At 34.7% G+C, this 21,091-nt stretch overlaps 1 protein-coding gene across 8 annotated transcripts in view; it reads right to left on the minus strand.

Moving 5' to 3' along the window:
• LOC106871165 (AP-1 complex-associated regulatory protein) overlaps positions 1 to 21,091 on the minus strand; it is a 250,197-nt gene that overhangs the window by 25,999 nt on the left and 203,107 nt on the right. For 4 of the 8 annotated variants that reach the window (XM_052967474.2, XM_052967471.2, XM_052967475.2 and 1 more), the window contains 3 exons: positions 17,303 to 17,399; positions 2,413 to 2,579; positions 1,353 to 1,435 (listed from right to left, as the gene is read on the minus strand). In XM_052967474.2, the coding sequence (XP_052823434.1) occupies positions 1,353 to 1,435; positions 2,413 to 2,579; positions 17,303 to 17,399 (347 nt within the window). The remainder of the gene's footprint in view (positions 1 to 1,352; positions 1,436 to 2,412; positions 2,580 to 17,302; positions 17,400 to 21,091) is intronic. The other 4 variants (XM_089351435.1, XM_052967472.2, XM_052967476.2 and 1 more) reach the window with 1 other exon arrangement.

Raw genomic sequence — 21,091 nt, forward strand, 5'->3', positions numbered from 1 at the left:
CAGCTTTTCCAGAAAGATTTGTTTGTGTCAAAGAACAACAACTTTGAAAAACACTATTTAGAAAAATTGCAGCCACTAGTAAATTACAAAAACAATGAAAAATGAGTATTATTGCAAATGTATAGAGCTTAATGGAAGTAAAGTTGTATGATCAATAAGTATCCGGACTGTTGCTATAGAGAATGAACCTAAAGCACAGAGAATGAAGCCACTTGGCACAGATTGACCTTGAGCTCTGCTGTGCATGCACACTAAGTTTTAATGTTCTAGCTCACTTCCGCTGTTTACAGCAGTTCTTAGAAGGAACATGTGTAGCGTGTGATTGTTGCACTGACCATGACAGAGAAAGTTGAGCAGAGAATCTGCATCAAATTTTGCCAAAAGCTTGGTGATACCTGGTCAGAAGCCTACGCAAAGTTTTCAAAAAGTTTTCCTTGTTCTTGACACAACCAAGGAGATGAGATTTTGTGTAACTGAAACCTGAGTGTCTTTTTAGTCAGCTGAAAGCAGTTTTGGCACAAATTTGGCAGACATGCATCTCATACCCAAATCTACAGTGCTAATGGACTGAACTGAACTGTAACTTATCTGCACATCTCCTGATAACTCACGGATGGAGATTCGGTGGTTTGCCCTCACAGCTGCAATGTTTTTCTCAGTTCTGCTAGTTGTAGGACTCCCAGGACATTCGTCATTATCAACATTTTTTCACCCATCTTGGAAACGTCTGAACTGCTCCATACACTTGTGTGCAGCTCACACACTCCTCTCCACACATTTTCTACAACTTTGTGTAGGCCTCTGAGCAGGTATCACCATGACAACTTTGTCATAGTCAATGCAATGATCACACACTACACACCTTCCTTCCAAGCACTGCTGTAAACAACAGAAGTTAGCATGCACAACAGAGTCCCAGGTCAATTTGTGCCCAGCGACTTCACTCTTCACGTTTTAGCTTCACTACTACGGCAAAAGTCCAGATACTTATTGATTAGACCTCATATATACTGATGACATTAATGATGATAATGGAATGGTCGATAACCCACTAACCAGTTAAAATTTAATAAGGAAAATGCATGTGTCTAGTCTTCTTGTGCTGTGTCTATCCTTCTTCAGTTACTGTTTATATAATAAAAGTAAATGTGTTGTCACTAAACCTTTTAATATATTTCCTAAGTAGTGAGACAATATAGTCTGGTTTAATAGCGGTAGCATGAATGAGGCAATGATTTAGTTTAGAAAATAATTTGAAGACAAGAAATTCTCAATGCAATGAATTTAAAGCAGTGCAATATAAGCTTCATATTGTAATAATATATAAACTGACATATATAGTTGTAGCTTACCTTGACGTAACTGTGTCCTTGCTGACAGAGAACGAGCTTTCACACTAGCCAGGAACATTTCGAAATCATCTTCACCTCCGGCTCTAAATGAAAAAGAAATGAAAAATAAAGAAAGAAATAGGAAAAGTCAGCAGTTAGCTTCAATAAGCTAGTAGAGTTTCATCATCATCATCATCATCATCATCATCATCATCATCATCATCACCATCACCATCATTTAACGTTCATTGTCCATGGTGGTATGGGTTGGATGGTTTGACCAAGGCTGGTAAGCTGAGGAGCTGCACCAGACTCCAGTCTGATTTGGCATGGTTTCTATGGTTGGATGCCCTTCTTAATGCCAACCACTCTAAGAGTGTAATGGGAGCTTTTACATGCCACTAACACAAACCAGTTTAATCTACTCAATATAGTTCAATAGTTGTTGTTTTAATCAAAGGATCTAAAGGGATCATGTAGCTTATAAGCTATTTAGCACAATGGTTAGATGATCCAAGTAATCTATTAAGCTATAATCAAGGAATTTAAGTTAATTATGATCCTTTGAAAAGTAGAAAAGAGAAAAGAAAAGAGACAATGTGTGAGAAACCTTTTCCCTAACATGTCTTTGAGAGTTCCACTGACTAAAAGATGGGTAAAATAACAAGTGTTCTGTTTAATAATATGGTTCTTTAATACATGACAGAAGTTTACTTTAAAACAATCCTCTGATTTCTGACATAAATACAAATCCATAAATATGGAAAGAAGTGTATAAGTGATTATGTTGTTTCCTGATACTTGAGTGGTACTTTATTTTATTGATTTCATGAGAATGAAAGACTAAGTTAACCCTGACAGAACATTAATTCAAGTCTGTTGAACTATCACTTCTGCCAATCTACTGCTTCCTTTAAGTGTTCTATTATAAAGACACAATGGGAAAGGTAGTTGATGTCAGTTAGGTGTACGTGCTGTATAAGACATTTTCCTACAAACATAGAATTACAAGTTATTGAGATGCAGACATTTAAGCAACGTTAAAACAACAGTTCTACATATTAAACTAAGGTATACTTACACGTCCCAGTCATTTTCGTTATCCCCTAACCAGGAACGGTCTGTGTGAGTTTTAGTAGCTTGTTGTTCCTTAGCAATACGCTGAAGCCGTACTATCCGTGCAGCCTCTCTTCTAGCTTCATAGTAAGCTTCTTCTTCCATACGCAACTCCTCCTCTTGTTTGGCAAGCTAATGAGACAAACAAAATTAGAATAATGATTGATTGTAGACATTATTGAATATCTAACTTTGAATACAACTGTCTCCTCATTGGCTATAAATAATACCAATACATACCAGAATGTGTAGTAAATAGTAGATATAACATATATCATACAAGAAGTGAGCATAAGAGACAGAAATCATAATTAAATAAAATATTCAGTAATTAAAACAGAAATAAGAGTCTAACACTGAGAACGACAGAACGACAGATACAGAAGCGTATAATGCTGAGTTTAACAGATGCAACATTATGTAATACTGAGTATAATCAATGTAAAAGTCTGTATTACTGAGTGTAACAAATTTAACAGTAAATAATACTGAACATAACAAATATATGTAACTAATAAAACAGTCAACATGTGTAATTTATATATAACGGATCATCACTAAGTTATATACAACAGAAAATGGTACATCTGGTGGTCCTGTATATGACACTTCTTGTGATCCCAGTAAACGATACATCTAGGGATCCTGTAAATGGCATATCCAGGGACCCTATAAATAGCACTTTTGACGACCTTGTAACTAGCACATTTGGTGACCTTATAACTAGCACATCTGGTGAATGGTAGGTGATATACCTACAGTATTTTCAGGTATGAATGCAATGCAGTGAGTTTTTGTGTTACTCTGCAAACTAAGTAAACTTCTAAATATACAGTGCTCATGCTGCTTATAAGAGTATCTACTCCATAGTTGTGGTGGACTGAACAACAAAAATAATGAAAAGCTCTGATACAATAAGAACTGTTGACCCCCTCAACTGGTTATCCAATACCATAGTAATTCACTTATAAAAGTAAGGAATGATTGATTACATTAACCTCAAAATATTACTGGTATCTATTTTGCGGAATAGAATGGCATAAAACGTAGTGAGCAATAGCAAGATTTTGAGCACTGGACACTAAGATATCAAACTAGATTAAATAAAGTATCCAATCACAAAACAAATATTGCCATCTAATATAGATACTTGGCCTTGGTCAATGATGTTTCAGAGAAGTATGGTCAATTAAATTAAGCCCACTACTTTACTGGTACTCCTTTCTAAGATCCTTGGTTAGGATGAAATGGAAAATTGACCTTGGCAGAATTTGAACAAAGTAAGATATCAAATTAGATAAAATAAAACAACTAAACCAAAAAGAAATATTGTAGACAGAAGTTTGATGTAGTCCTGATTGAGCTGATCTACAATCAATAACTTTCCAGCCATGGTCATTCAATTTTTGCTCCCTCCAAAAGATATCATGTACATATTATATTACCTAATGTAATCTTGTGGAAGCATGTAGTTTAGTGTTTAGAGTGTTAGACTCATGATTGTAAAATGGCGGTTTCAAATCTTCAACCGGGTGACGTGTTCTTGAGTAAAACACTTCATTTTCCATTGCTCCAGTCCAATAAACTGGTAAAAATGAGTAATCCTGCAATGGGCTGCCATCCCATTCAGGAGAGAATTTATGTGCCATAGAAAACAGGAAACTAGACCTACAAGTTTATATGACTTGGGAATGATCTTTATCCTAATGTAGTCTTAATCCCTGGACTAGCTCCGTAGAGCACCAACAGATGGTAGCACATAGTTGCATGTGCAGTGAGAGCTAGCAGTGACCTTCATGAGGCAGTGTGCTGAGTGACATCACTGTGTTTACTTTGCAAGTTGTGAAATTTGTGTTTTCCTGATCATGTGTATGCTATAGTCTGTGATTTTGTCACTTTTGCTCTTTTACTCTCTTTTTGCTCTTTTACTTGTTTCAGTCATTTGACTACGGCCATGCTGGAGCACCGCCTTTAGTCGAGCAAATAGACTCAGGACTTATTCTTTGTAAGCCTAGTACTTATTCTATCGGTCTCTTTTGCCGAACCGCTAAGTTACGGGGACGTAAACACACCAGCATCGGTTGTCAAGTGATGTTGTGGGGACAAACACGCACACACACACACATATATATCTATATATGGTGGGATTCTTTCAGTTTCTGTCTACCAAATCCACTCACAAGGCTTTGATCGACCCAAGGCTATAGTAGAAGACACTTGCCCAAAGTGCCACGCAGTGGGACTGAACCCGGAACCATGTGGTTGGTAAGCAAGCTGCTTACCACACAACCACTCCTGCACCTGGTTAAGTTAAAACTTAGGTAAATAAGCTATTTTTAATCTATCTAGTCCAGGAACCTTTTGATACCACCTCGTAATATCTTTAAGATGGTAAGATATGACCAAAGGAAAATTTGACTGTTATTTCTGACTTGAAGTTTGTTGCTGCTGTTTAGTCTAAGGTCAGCCTGAACAAACTCATAATCAGAAGCATTTCAGACATGACTATCCTCTCTGTCCTATGTGTGTGAAATCTAGAACAACATAATACAACATGCTCTTTTCTAAGACAGTGGAGTGTGATTTAAGGGGATGTAGTTGCTATTTCTAACTGGTAAGCAATAATGTATGTAGAGACTCCTTCATTGGTTTGCGCTTGAATTTTGTTTTAAAAAATGGTAGAAACAAGTAAAGAAAAAATGTGGGGAAGAGGTGTAGGGAATATAATATCAGTTTAATCATGCTTCAGTAATAAATCATATGAACAGAAGAATAGTTTATGTAGAGATAAATATACTAACAAAAAAAAAAATTTACAAATCAAAATGAAGCAACAGACAAAACTGAGTTAATTTTCAAACTATTGACTTCCCCAATTGAAATTGTAGTTCCATTGTCAGATGAGAAAATGTGTGGGTTTTTTTGGCTTTTTTTTTTTCCCTTTTTTTTTTTTTTGTTTTTTTGAAATGTTGAGTTTCACATGAAAGTTTTAATGCTAATTGAAACACAATGTGGAGGACAGAAGGAGTTGGTCAGAGTAAGGTGGGGGGATGTTTACAGTAGAAGGGTTGGGTGGTGAATTGAGGTGGATTCGAGTTAGATCAATGATGTGTGAAGAAAAGGAATCTTTAAAAGAGTGTTAACAACAATAGACATTAAAATGAGAGTAAAAGCTAATAGCAGAAGAGTGAACAACATGTTAATGGAGTGAACAATGTGTTGGAAGAATGGCAGACAATAATTATTGATTCATAGCCCAAGGTCAAGGGGAAGAATTTATTACTGAATCTACCTGACACTATATCTATAGAATATGGTTGAGATATTTTCTAAACTGGTGTGTGCATGTGTGTGTGTCTATGTGTGTAAATGTACATGTATGTGTGTATGATTCCTATTCAATATATGTAAAGAACAGATGAATTGAACATGCATCCAAGAGTTAGAGCATAAGATTTTGAATCATACACACATGCAATGAGAGAGAGAGAGAGAGAGAGAGAGAGAGAGAAAGAGAGGGAGGTTGAAAAGTGAATTCAGAACATGCCATATATAGATAGTAATTACAAAGATTTTAGTGCAGGAACTGGTGAGTAACAGGCCAGACATGAGCAGAGAATAGTCAACAGCTGGGTGGGCCAGGTTAGAGATGATATAGAGTTGGCTAGTTCAGGAGGAGTAGTGATAGTAGTAGTAGTAGTAGACGAGAGAAGAAACAGTACATTTGTGGTCTGAATGTGGTAGTGAGTAAATCTTTATCAATCAGCCAGATGACCTGTTTGTGGATGCAGTCTAGGTTTGAGTGAGCAGAAAACAATATTGTCACAGAAATGTGAACTGTATTCCAATATGGTCCTTACTTGAACTAAGTATATGGTTAGCAATTGACCTGAGTTGAAGGGATTTCTGAAAAGGAGTTTTAGTAATATTATATATGTCATCATGGAGGCACATGGCTTAGTGGTTAGGGTGTTGTGTTCATGGTCATAAGAGTGTTGTTTCAGTTCCTGGATCGGGCAATGTATTGTGTTCTTGACTGGACTAATGTGAAATGAAAGGTTCTTGAGGAGAACCTTTCATTTCACATTAGTCCAGTCCACTTAGCTGGAAAAAATGAGTTATCCTGTGATGGACCAGTGTCCCATGCAGTGGGGGAATATATATACACCACAGAAACTGAGAAACCAGCCTTATGAGCCAATGGTTCAGGAAGGATCTTTGATTCTTTTCATATATGTCATCATGAAAAATCATTAGATGCTGTGAGGTCTGGCATCTGGTGACTTTGAAGGTTTTGTTAAGTGTCGTTCATGACTAGAGAGGTTGTATGGTACAATACTGGTTTCACATGTGTAGTGAGTGTATGCTTATGTAATTGAAAGGACTGCTATGTCCTTATTGATGTTTTCAAGGTTTCTGTTCATAATGCACACTTAAAACCTCCCAATTCCCTACAGATGCTAGACCTCACAATATCTGAATATTCCTTATTCTTTTATTAGTTTCAGTCATTTGACTGCAGCCATGCTGGAGCACTGCCTTTAGCTGAAGAAATCGACCCCAGGACTTATTCTTTGTAAGCTCAGTACTTATTCTATTGGTCCATTTTGCTGAACTACTAAGTTACGGGGATGTAAACACACCAACATCAGTTGTAAGCAATGGTGGGGGAACATACACAGACACACAAACACATACATATATACAATGAGTTTCTTTCAGTTTCCGTCTACTAAAAGCTTTGGTTGGCCCAAAGCTATAATAGAAGACACTTGCCCAAAGTGCCACACAGTGGGACTGAACCCAGAACCATGTGGTTAGTAAGCAAGCTACTTACTACACAGTCATCCTGCACCTATGGTACTTAATTTATCAATCCTGAAAGGATGAAAGGCAAAGTTGACCATAGTGAAATTTGAACTCAGAATGTAGCAACAGGTAAAATGACGCTTAGTATTTCGCCTGGCATGCCAACAGTTCTGCAAGCTTGCTGCCTTATATTATATATGTTGACATATATAATATTGTTAAAACTATATCTCAAACACTAAGTTCATGAAGTCAATGCAAGTTGTGTGTGGATGACACCTTTGTGCAGAAGTCTAAGGAAGAGTGATGGTAGTAATTTTTATACAGGAGTATGTATTGTTAGAAGTGACATCAAGGTTTGTTAATGTACAGAGGAAAAGTGGGGGTGGAGTAATGCAGTGAGAAAAAACACTGGCAGCACACAGAGCAAAGAAGCAGTTCAAGAAAAAATTTAAACTCGAAATAAATGATGGATGGAACCCATAGGCAGATTAGCTTAGCTATGAGACTCTTATTCTAATCAGACACAGTTTACTGATGTCAAGTTTGATAATGTTTTTGTTAACTTTCCCAAATGAGTATGTATGAACAAGTCTCCAGTGTATCTATCTCTGTGGAAACAGAGACAGATACTGGTGGTCATTGAGGTGGGAGAATGATTCAAATTAATGAATGAGGAGACAATTGTTTTGTTACCATTAAGCTGGAAGTAAGAGTAAAAGATCAGTAAATAGCAGAATCAAAGAAGTTGCTTTCTTGAGAATGGGATAAACTGTATAAAATAGGACAATGATAAAAGCTAACTCTGGAGTTCACAATTCCTTGAATGAATAACTGCTTATGGACAGGGTATTAATCAAATAAGTACCAGAAATATACTGATGCTGATGCAATTAATAAGGAACACAAGAAGGGGGAAAATCATTATAATATTAAAGAGATGTAAACTGTGATGAAAATGACCATGTTGGTAGTGATGCTGGTGGAAAATAATAACAACTCTTTTGCCTGCCAATGAGTGATCCTCCATCAGTTTCAGTTGGATCAACTTAGTCTCTGATTTGTTAAATAAATGTTTATGTGAGAGGTTGAATATTCCACAGACATGTGTAATATAATTCTCAAGCCAAATCAACATGATACAATAAGTGACAAATCTGGACCATTGAAGAACTGGTACAATGCATCTGATGGGCTTCCATCTATCTACCTAATTTCATTCACAAAGTTTGAGTAGACCTTAGGTTGTGATAAAGACACTTGCTCAAGATGCCAGGTAGAAGGATAAAATCTGGGAATAAATGACTGCAAAAGCAAATATCTCAGTCATTCAGCAACATTTGCCAATAGACAGAAGTGATTTATAGTAATAGTATGGAATAGAAAATAGAAATAGAGAGGACACCTATAACAGATGACACAGTAGATGTGGAGAGAGATGATGAAATGTTGGTACTGATAATTGTGATGATGACAATGATTATAAGTTTTAGTTGGAGTTACTTGATAAACATCCTATATTTTGATATATAATCAACTAACACACACACACACACACACACATTCTAAGTAATCAATATATTTCCTACAAGCTGTCTCAAGATGCTTCACATTGTAACAAATGTATTATTATATGTTCTAGAATATTCTTGAGATTGTATTCATCGCAGTAGGTTCCATTTTAATGAGTTAAGTAGATGTAGATAAAAATATCTGATCATCTTGAGTCAATAGAATTTCAGAAGACTTTGCAGTATTTCTGAAGAACTTTCTATAGAAAAAAAAAAAGATTTTTTTTTTAAAGAGACAAGAATTTTCTTAAAACATCAACACTATCATACATCATTAAACTAACTGGAGAACATCCATTCCTTAAATCACACTGTACCATTAAAAATAAGAAAAGTAACATTGAATAGCATAGTCTGAAAAAAATAAGATGAAATTGTCATGACTGTAATGCATTTGATCATCGGTCTGCCCTACTGGGGCTAATCTGAGGTTAAACCACAACCAATTACATACTAAGAAATTATCAAAAAGACATTTTAGAATCTATTTATCCATGTTAAGAAATGTGCAACCAGATGAATACCCACTATCAGTACTCTGAACATTTTGCTTCCCTGGGCATTAAAGCTCTGACATCTGACAGCTGACACTGACATCTGGCAGGTAGACACCAGCAAGATTATCCCCCATCTTCCTAACAACAATCTTGGGCACCTTTTTGAATTCCATATGTCTAACACTCATGGACATGCTTACAAAATCAAAAAACAACACAGCATTCATAACTTTTGGAAACATTTTTCCATGCTCAGAATTGCTGAACCATGGGACAAACTACCTGCATCAGTTGCTAGCTGTCAAGACACTACATCCTTCAAAACTTCCATGCACATACCCTTATCTACACATCTCATGATGGGTGTAAAAAGGCATCAGAATCATGCAAGTAATAATCTTGATTCCCATATTTCTATGCAAAAACATCTAGCTATGAGAAAATAATATCTTGCTTGGAAATAAGTGAAAGCTGGTAACAGGCAAGAAGGGTATTCAGTTGTAGGAAATCTTGCTCAAAAAATTCCACCCGACCCATGCAAGCATGGGAAAGTGGATATTAAATGATGATGATGATGATGATAGCATTCACAACTGACAAACCATGCTTCACTCATTTCTGTTCATGGCCCACAGATCTTTCACATTTAATATTCATGTTTCAATAACATGTAATATATTTCTTACAGACAGAGAGGAAGTTGGGTGGGGGCTTTGTTGTTAACTGCTTCTTGAACTTCGCTACCCACTTCTTTGCTCGAGCTACGATACTTTCCACTACAGCCACGCCAGTCCATTACATAGATCATCTAGGTTACAGAAACTATCAACGATATTTAATGGTGCAGAAATTTATCTAAATTTGCAAACTATACTAAATTTAATGAGCTATCTAAGCAGCTCATAGACTTCATTTCATACAATTTATATAATATATTCAAGTGTATATGTTTATTTGACAATGTCTTTATATTCTGACAGAATATCTTTCAGATCTTAACTTGTAATAAAGTGAATCAAAACACCAAGTCTTCAGTAATACAATGATGCTAATAATAAAAGCAAATTTAAATAAACATGGCAATTATGCATTGTTCTTGTTATTTAGTCTGCAGGTTATTCTTAGTCAAGCAGACATACAATCAAATGCATTCCAGCCATGACCATCCTGTTTACATTTTTCATGCATAGTGTGTCTAGAATTACATTATTCAATACATTCTTTTTTTTGAAGATGGTAAGGTGTGATATGTAGATTTGGCTGCTCTTTCTCAAAGGGCTGGTAACCACATAGTGGGTTTTATCGTTAGCTCAAAATTATGATGTATACAAGATGCTGGCATATTATCTAGCAAAGATTATCTCATAAAGCTAATTTATTCTAATCAGTGAGCTCCAAAACAGATCAATAAGTGGTTATATATTTTTGATACAACTATATACTTTGGTTCATTTTTCTCTTGGATTAACCTCTACCATGAAACTATTTCACAATCAAAAACATCACGAAATTCCAGGAATCTCATCTTCACTTCATTCTGGTGCCTCGAACATAACTTCTTTAAATATATCATCATATCTGTTTTGATATTCCCCAACAGGGAAATTAAGATCATTGCACAAACTAATGCTCATCTGTGTAGTAAGTGTGATACAAGAAGCTTTTACAAGGCCTCCTTGGGTAATACTAGAAGTGTAATGCATGCAGGTATTACGTGTGTGTGTGTGTGTGTGTGTGTGTACCATGCTGATCAAAGAGTAGTATAAAATATGAATCTTTTGAATTAAGTCATATCATTGTAGGTATATATGCCAACGTAATCTCCTTTCTCATACTGTTATATTTACCTGTGAAAAGTTAAAATGTCTATATTTTAATAAGTTCTTAAAGGGTTGACTATAACGTAGATATTATCTTTGAGGGGCTGACACTTAAATTAGATTTCTGACAATTAGCAAAACTGAATAAAGGAGTGGTGAAATCCTATTGTTCCATAGCAAGTATTTTATAGAAGCAAATCTAATTTTACCTACCTCTACTACACATCTGTCCTCTAGGACAAGAAGATTAAAGAAAAATACATTTCAGAAACCATCACCCCAAAAAGAAATTAATTAAAACATTGTTAGGAGTTTTGCTTGTTTTAAAATCAATGCAAAATATTAAATTTTTTGCAAAACTTTAATAAATATTTGATGCTGATTAATATTTAATTTTCAAATTCATTAAGCATTTACAAAAATATTCAAAACTATATTCATAAATCATAACTTTGTTAAAATAATGTAATTAAAATATTACGGAAACTTATTAAAATAATACAGAAACTATAAAAATAAAATAATCAAGATGGATAAATAAAAAGTGTTATGGGAAATGGTTTGGTTTTATTAGTAACAACAAATAAGGTCATTTAATCCTTTAGCATTTAAACTGGCCATATCCAACCCATATATTCTAACTCTTTTATGCTCAAACTGTCATGATCTGGCCCCTTTCACCTACCCTACAGTGTCATTCTAAAAATAAGTAATCACATCATCAAAATCTCAAAATTACAAGATAATGCATGATTGATTCAAAACAATGTTAATAAATTAACATTACATTTGATACAGCAACCTGAATGCTAAAGGGTTAATGCATATTCATTTGAGGAGGAAAGGAAAACATGATATGGGACTGAAATTGGTAGTTAATGTTTAGTCTGGATTGTTGTGAGTTTAGAGTTAGTGGGAAGATAGTGAAGAAGGAAGATATCAAAGAGTGGAAGAATTGAACAGTGTTTGCAGAATCAGGTGCAGCAAATGAAAATCAAACATGCATGAGATATGTATTTAAGTGGATGCAATAGAGGTTGGGTCAGTTGAGAGGAGCAACAGTTAGTGTAGTAAGGTTAATAGAAGAGGAAAGACAACTGAATGATGAAATAGGTATTGATATTAACAGTGCGTGATAAGAAATGATGTGACAGAATTGACCTCTATCATGATAGAAGCTATCAGAGAAAATATCACAACAATGCTTTAACAATAAATCACTCATGCATAAGCATATAAATTCTAACAGAGATTAGAATAATATATGATCTCTTCTCACATTCAATAACCATGAAGGATAGTGGTTTAAAATGATGTTTTGGAAGGAAATCATGAAGGAAAAAACAAAAACATCATGTAGCCGATAGAATATGACAATGACTGGATTAGAAATAGAAAAAGTTTATACAGAAATCATAAGATTGATAGGGATTGAAGACAAATCTTTAAAGATTAACTAGGTTATTAGATAATGTTCCCAACCATTATTGAGTAGAATGTAAGAGAGAGAATTAGTCTATATTAAAATGAAACTATAACATTTCACTAATGAGGAAGAATGAAATGAAATTGTTATGTTATGCTGTAATCTAACATTATTATAAGATACCATCTCAACTAGAAAACTCTCTTGCAGATAGAATTGAACTCATTGCTACAGCTCTAATGTCAGGGATTACACTATATGTGGAACTACATAAGCCAAATTTATAAGAAATGTAAGAAATATGATAAGAAAAAATATGCCATTAAAGATTGGCAAATATTTACTAAATGTCTGGTGACTATACTAAAATGTTTTGTGACAGTTCAATGGCCTCGACTAAATTCAAAATCAAACTGTTCCAGAACAGAGCAAAGCAATAATGGTAAATATCGGCAAATTATTGTTGTTATTCTATAAAACATTAACAAAAACAAGACATTTAAAAAACAAAAAAATAACATGTTTGAATAGCTAATGTTAGATAACCATGAGAGAAGAACCTGTTTTGGAATCAATTCAGGCAATGAAATTAGAATATAAGGACTGTTAGTTCAACTTAGTGATTCAATACTTAACTACAGTACAGAAATGGTTAACAGCCAACAAATCTAATAGAGAAGCAGACTTTACCAAAATACTTAACAAGAATTACTGAAATTATTAACAATAACAAGTAACATATAACTTTCGGGCCAGTAATTCACTCATGTAAAATCTGCTGCACCACAAATAACACAAGCAAAAGAGGTTCTATGCAGTTACTAGAGCAGTTCAATAGACTTAACAAATCTCTGACAAGTTCTTTTAACCATGTTTTTAATATAATATTACACCAGGACAACATACAATGAAGACAGGAATAGCAACAAATAAAATGTTGATTGAAAGCTTCAGACAACCTTAACCCTCCATGCCAAACATCTGCTCAAAGACTTGACCAACACTGTTATCAACAACCAACAGCATGAGTCACTCTTACCTGCTAGAAATAGCAGCCATATCTCCTCTAAACACATCTTACTGTCTTTAATAAAAAAAAAGAAGTGCAGTGAGTAATGTAGTCTAGGGCTGATTACAATAGACCACAAGTTCACTTGATCATGGCCAGTTTGGGAATATATATAGCAACACTTCAAATGGGAATGATTTCGTGTTTTCCAAACAAAATATCATCCATGTATTAAAAGCAAAAATCAATGGGAAATTGCATATAATCATAAGTTTCTTGATAGCATAACATTGATACTACATAACCTTTTCATAGAAACATTCAGACTCCCCTATCTTACATAGCTCTGATTATCTATTCCGATGTTCATACCATCATGACCTACTTCTAGAACACCAATCACTATTATCACATGTAGACATCCTATCATACACCTCTCTGCTAGCTACCACACCTACTATCATTATATGTCCATACCACCATCACCTCTCATTAATATAACTACTATCGCCTTACCTTTTCTCTGGCTACCATCCATTACCAGCACATAATTCTTTCTACTATAGCATAAGGCCTGAAATTTTGGGGAGGGGATAGTCGATTACATCAACCCCAGTGCTCAACTGGTACTTAATTTATTAACCTTGAAAGGAAGAAAAGCAAAGTTGACCTTAGCAGAATTTGAACTCAGGATGCAAGGACAGATGAAATGCTGCTAAGCATTTTGCCCGAAGTACTAACGATTCTACTAGCTTGCCATCTTAAACCAGCACATAATAATACCTTCAATCATCTGCAGCTACTGTAGCTATCATCACCTAACACTGTTGGAGCTACCATCTGCTACCATCACATGTCCATACCACTATCACCTCCTGCTACTGCATGAATCATTCACAACCATCACATATCAATTTCATTATTGCTTACTCCTAGTTTAGCTACCATCCACTACCATCTCTACCACCACCACCCCCAACTACTGTGGCAACCATTCATTTTGCTACTATCATGTCCATACCACTATCCTTTACCACAAAGCTAGCCACCATTTACTACCATCACATGTCCATAGCATTGCCATCTTACCTCTACAGTAGCTATTTTCCACCACCAGTACATATCCAAAGGACAATCACCTACCTTTACTGTAATTACCATCACATGATCACCCCAGCCCCATCAACAATCACATGTCTCTGTCTCAACCATCACATGCTTATAGCTATGATGCACTACAGCCTATTGCAACTCAGATAATTTACTTTTTCTCAAGTTAGTCTACCATTCAGATTCTCCATGTATATCTAATGTAATCCTATGCTCTAAACATAAGGGGAAAAAACTGCAATCATTCATTTTACTTGACTAGACTAGATATTAAGAAGCAACCAAGCTAGAATGATCAAGAATATGAGGGTCTTTCAAAAAGAGTTCTGTTGGCTGATTATTAAGTTCTTTGATCCTCTGACTGTGACTTAACACAGAGCCAGCATCACTGACTCACTGTCCAATCAATTTGTTTGGTGCATTACATAAAATCAGATTACCATCAAAATTAACAACAGTGAACTAACAATCCAAAGATAGAAGTGCTTCATTCAGATATGTTCAACCATGAATAGCTTGCTTTAGCTGAACTAGAACTTAATTCTGGTAAATGCTTAGCATCAACTACCAGCATTGTTTATTGTATTGATATAGCGCAGTAGAATTTCAGCTGTATTGATAGTCTACCTGGAATATCACTGCATCTTTTTAGCTGTCCTATCAGAAAAATTGATTAGAGACACATCATTGCAGTGCAACTACAAGGTGAACGTCCTGACTGCAAATATTTAATTCAACTTTGTATCTTTCAATTCAAACAATCACATCTACGTATTACTTCTTTTTTTTTTTTTACCTGTGAGAAAGAGATACAAATACACAGGAATGAGACATAACAGAGTCTGCGTCTGAAACAAATTAAATAGCTATATTTATACGCTGGAATCTTGTCACTTTCTTTAAAATTAGCTTACTGATTACAAAGTGAGAAAGAAGAGCATCAGAAAGGAGGATGTAACAGATCAGAAAATTAAAATTTGAATATTCAGGGTTTAATCTACCCCAGTTCAACTAAAAAAAAGACACACACGCACTGAGAGAAAGACAGAGAGAGAGAGAGAGAGAGAAAGAGACAGACAGACAGAGAGAGGGAGAGAGAAAGAGACAGACAGAGAAACAGAGGGAAAGGGTAGAGAGAAAGAGAGAGAAAGATATTTCAATTACAAGCGTATTATTTTTGCTGCTACTTTTAAGAAAATTGGGTTATTTCCTGCAAGATGAATGTAGTCAGTAGCTGAAAGTTTTAAATTTATTTATGATCCAAACCAATTGCTTTTCTTTTCTATATAAATATTTCTTTTATTTAATGTTAAGGCAAGCTATCTTTTAATATGCAATTTCTACTCGAGAAGCATAAGATGAGAAAGTTATAACTAAAAGTTTATTTCTTCATACATTATTTATATATCTTGTATTCATTTCTACTCTAGGCACAAGGCCTGAAATTTTGGGGGAGGGGGCCAGTCGATTAGATCGACCCCACTATGCAACTGGTACTTAATTTATCAAGCCCAAAAGGATGAAAGGCAAAGTCAACCATGGCAGAATTTGAACTCAGAACTTAAAGACAGACGAAATACCGCTAAGCATTTTGCCCAGCGTGCTAAAATTTCTGCCAGCTCGCCGCCTTGATTCTGGATATAACTACTAGTCTCCATGGGTCACCAAACTTTCATATATATACATATATAAAATTCATATTTGAATACATAAATGTATCTTATATTAATTACAACTTAAAATGACCAGTTAATTATACCAACTATAAGTTTGGCTATATACAAGAAATTACCTTAATGAATTTTAATGACTCAAATATTTATCAGTATCACCTCCTATATTACTCATATATTACTAGTAAATAAAAGCCATGATTGTGTGTGTGTGTGTGTGTGTGTGTATAGTGTACTAGGTACAACTACCTTATAGAAAGAAAGCACTCAGTACATTTGTAGAGTAACAATTTATTGTGAGTATTGGTAAAAAAAGAAGTCAATGCCTCTCTGTGACTAACAGTTTTATTTTGAGCGGAAATGCTTGAGTATTCTCACTCTGTATTCTGGATATAACTACTAGTCCCCGTGGATTACCAAACTTTCATATATATATATATATAATTCATATTTGAAAATATAAATACATATTCTAGAGAAAACAAAAGAATTTTTGAATGCAGAATAGCTGTGAAAACAGCTTAGAGGATTGGGTAAATACCCTTAGAAGATGGAAAAAGTGACCAGCAAGCTGCAACAGAGAATCGAACCCTGTACATCACAAATTCCAGCTGAACCAGCCACTTTTTCCATCTTCTAAGGGTATTTACCCAATCTTCTAAGCTGCTTTCACTGCTATTCTGTGTTAAAAAATTCCTTTATTTTCTGTAGAATACCAACTCAGTTGGCATGTCTAATTTTGCTTATAATATATATATATATGTATACATATATACATGTACATATACATATATATATACTTACACATAAACAAATACATATATAATGTTAGTAATATTAAAGTGCAGGTAAGATAATAAAAAAGAAGCAGAAAGCGAAAAACCCACCACCATAAAACACCAGAACGGCCTGGTGAAGTAAAAACACACCAAAACATTACCTGTGCTTCAATCTCAGCATCAATTTTTTTTTGCTCGTGAACAAGACCCCTATATTGTTTCTCAGATAAAAGTTGTTTCTCAAAGTCAGTCAGGGGCCTATACATAGACAGGTTGGATAAATAAAACACCAAAAAACAAAAACAATGCACAATAAAAGCATAATATAAACAAAACAAAAAAAATATACACATTGAAAGAATCTAATGAAGTATACATGTTTACTACTTGTAATATAAATAAAGATTCACTACATGTGCTGAAGACAGAGAAACATACAATAGCAGTGTTGGATTGATACTATCTTTTCTTTTTTTTTGCCTTTCATGATCTGCCAATAATTCTGGTTAAATATTGTAATTCACTAAATACAGACTGGAATAATGCTGGGTCTTCACCCAGGAACAGTGAATCATTTCAATGATACATTATCCAATTGGTATAAAATGCTACTGGATAGCAACAAGATGTTTACATGTTACACTTGAAATAGTTTACAAACAAACCAAAAAAAATAAATAAATAAAAACTATATAAATAAGTTCATTCTTAGATTCAATAGAAATAATTCCATTATTCAGAGAATAGTTATAATTGTCATTTTCAAAGGTACAATGCCACAATTTTTTTTTTAACATCTATTAATATTCAAAAGGAATAATGATAAAGAATCACATAATGATGATGATGATGCTCGTGTAATTATAACTTCAAAAATATTAACGAAATTTTAAAGCATATTTTTAATCAAAATAAATTTATTAAAAGTTCAAAGCTTTTTCTAAACCGAGAATCCCCAAACAGCAAGTGTATTTCAATGTTCTCTTCAATCAGTTCTTTTATTTACCATTACCAGAGATAATATATATTAGATCAACAAAGATCGATGATAGAATTGTTGGTCTGCATCAAAGTCTCAGCAACTTAAGTAGTTATTATTTCAACAAGAATTTGATTGCTTTTTATCTATCAGTTTGCATAATGTTTTTAGATAATCCTCAACTAAGGGCTACAGATGATTACAGCTGATATTGAGTTGGAACTGTTGCAGTTATATGTGCATATAATGTATGTGTACATAACCTGCTAGAAGTAAATATTCAGTTTGTACTGTTGAATGCATGGTGCATGTGTGTCTGAGTGGTAATAAGTTTGCTTCCCAACCACATGTTTCCTGGTTCAATTCCACTGTATAACACCTTGACAACTCTCTTCTATAGCCCTGAGTTAACTAGAACCTTGTGAGTGGATTTGGTAGATAGAAACTGAAAGACACCCATTTTGTGTGTGTATGTGTGTGTGTGTGTGTGTGTGTGTGCGTGTGTGTTGTGTGTATGAATATATCTTTACATGTGGGTCTTTATGTTTGTGTTTGTCCTCTGCCACCACTGGGTGACAGGTGTTGGTTTGTTTATATCCCTGTACCTTAGTGGTTTGACAAGATAAACCAACAGAATAAGTAACAGGTTTAAAAAAACCCCAAAAAAACTAAATACTGGGGTCGATTAGTTCAACCAAACCCTTCAAGATGGTGCCCCAGCATGACCCACAACCCAATGACTGAAACAAGTGATAAAGGAAGACTGCTTTACTTTTTTCTTTCAATATTGCAAAGGTTTCATGCGGTCACATTTCAAGCTGGTCCTTACTTTACATTATTTACAATAGATGGATAGGTGTCCTCATCTTGTTTGTTGTTACCACGTTTCGGCTGATGTACCCCTCCAGCCTTCATCAGGTGTTCTGGTGGAATTTCGAACTCAACCCATTACTCAACTAATGGGGTACTCTGTTTTCATTCTTAAGGTATTCTTTTTTTCACTGATGTTATTTTTTTTGTTGATATTATTTCCCAAGTCCCTGCCTGGCTACTAACCCTTGGAATCTGAGTTCAATACCAAGCAGGAATTTGGGAAATAATATCAACAAAAAAACAAAAATAAAATAACATGTGCCACCGGTGCAGGTGCTTTTTAAGTGGCACCAGTAAGATAATTGCAAATGAGTGTCACTGTCATATAAGTGGTGTCCTTTGTTTCCAATGTTCTGTGAAAACATGTCTAGCCATGGGGAAATATTACTTTACTTGGAAACCAATGAGGTTTGATGACAGGAAAGGATTACAACGTAAAATTTGACAGTAGAAAATATGCTTCAATGTATTTTGCTTCAGACATGAGTACAAAAAGGTGAATGTCTAAAACAAATACTGTGTGCACGTATGTGCGCATGTACATGTACATATCTTTTTGTAACATAATGGTCCTGCACATTTGTATCTATCAAATTCAACTGTTTTGCTTAACATCTGAAGCTGGAGTAGAAGACACTTGCTTAAGGTGCCATTGAATGGAAGCAAACCTAGAACCATGTAGTGGCAAAGTGAACTTTTTTACCATAGCCTCATTTATACTTTTAAACACACAAACACACACACACTCACGCACGCACGCACACAAAATGAGAGAGAAATAGATTATATCACTGATACACATAAAATATATACACAGCCACACACATACATTTGATATGCACATACTTTGTTCCACAAAAGTGTGATACAACAGTAGCAAGACGAAATGTTGAAAACAAAGATTTCTATTATCTCAAAACCACTTCATAGTTTCTTCTCTTTATAAACTGTTGGCCATCAAACACTATTGAACACTGTTGAGATTTGTTTTATCTGTAACATCTTTACAATGTTAACTGCTGTTGAATAGAGAAACAATGTGTGATTAAGTGTGCACGTACTCTGTAATGTCTCCATTTTAATCCACAGCAGTTGTAATTTATTTCCGAAATCATTTCAAATCACTGCTAAAGTAGACAAATGTGTATGTGCCATGGCCTAACAAGAAATATTACAACATTCCTCTTTATATCTTATGTCACAACTAATTAAGCTTAATTAAGAAACTAGCGTACATGTTAGAATGCTGCCAAAGTGATTCAGAAATAATTAAAACATTGCTTTTGTTCAATTCAATTAGGTCAACCTTAATCCAAAAGGTCCTTCTTTTTATCAGACAGTAAAATGGGAATTGAATGAAGTTTAGTTGCTATTTCTAGCAGTTTGAATTACAGTATAGAGTTTCTCTCAGGTAAAGTACATTATTGTGAGAAGACAACTAAAAGAAGAAATGTCAATTATATATCTTAAGATGTGAAATGCAATGGTTTTCATTTTTTATTGCCAAGGTCAGGAAAAGAGACTATGTCCATGAACTGTTCAATTCCACTAAGGCTATTCAGGTTGATACAGCTTATGTTCAACTTTCAACCTGAAGTATCAATGTCACAAATGAATGAGGTCTGGGTGCAGAAGGTTAAGAAGGAGGAAAGGAAATCCTGATGTAAATTGCAATTACATTGATTTTGTTGAACTTCTTGATGGCTTTTGACCATTTGTAAGCAACATAGAGGAGCAGGTCCTTCTTAGATCCAGTTTCATGGAAGCCATATTGGTGATGAGTAATATTATCTGATTAGAAACTAATTGAAGTAACAGTTAGGAACTTGGAAGTTAGTGAAATATAACCGAACCTTAAGGCAAAGAAGTGCTGAGAGTGCAAGTCAGAGAGGTCTACACATTTCTACAGAAGCCTAACTAATTATCACTTAAAAAGAAAAGAGAGGCTCAAGATGTTGGAGAAGGTGACTGATAATCATTCTTTCAACCTTCCTAGAAACATTGGAAGTGAGAGCAGCAGGTCAGATGTTGGATGAGCTTGAGAAGTTGCTCTTTTAATGGATGGAACTGTAACAGGTTTTCAAAGATTAGGAGAGAT

This window comes from Octopus bimaculoides, chromosome 4 (genome assembly GCF_046866305.1).
Source record: "Octopus bimaculoides isolate indiv1 chromosome 4, ASM4686630v1, whole genome shotgun sequence".
Taxonomy (NCBI): Eukaryota; Metazoa; Mollusca; class Cephalopoda; order Octopoda; family Octopodidae; genus Octopus; species Octopus bimaculoides.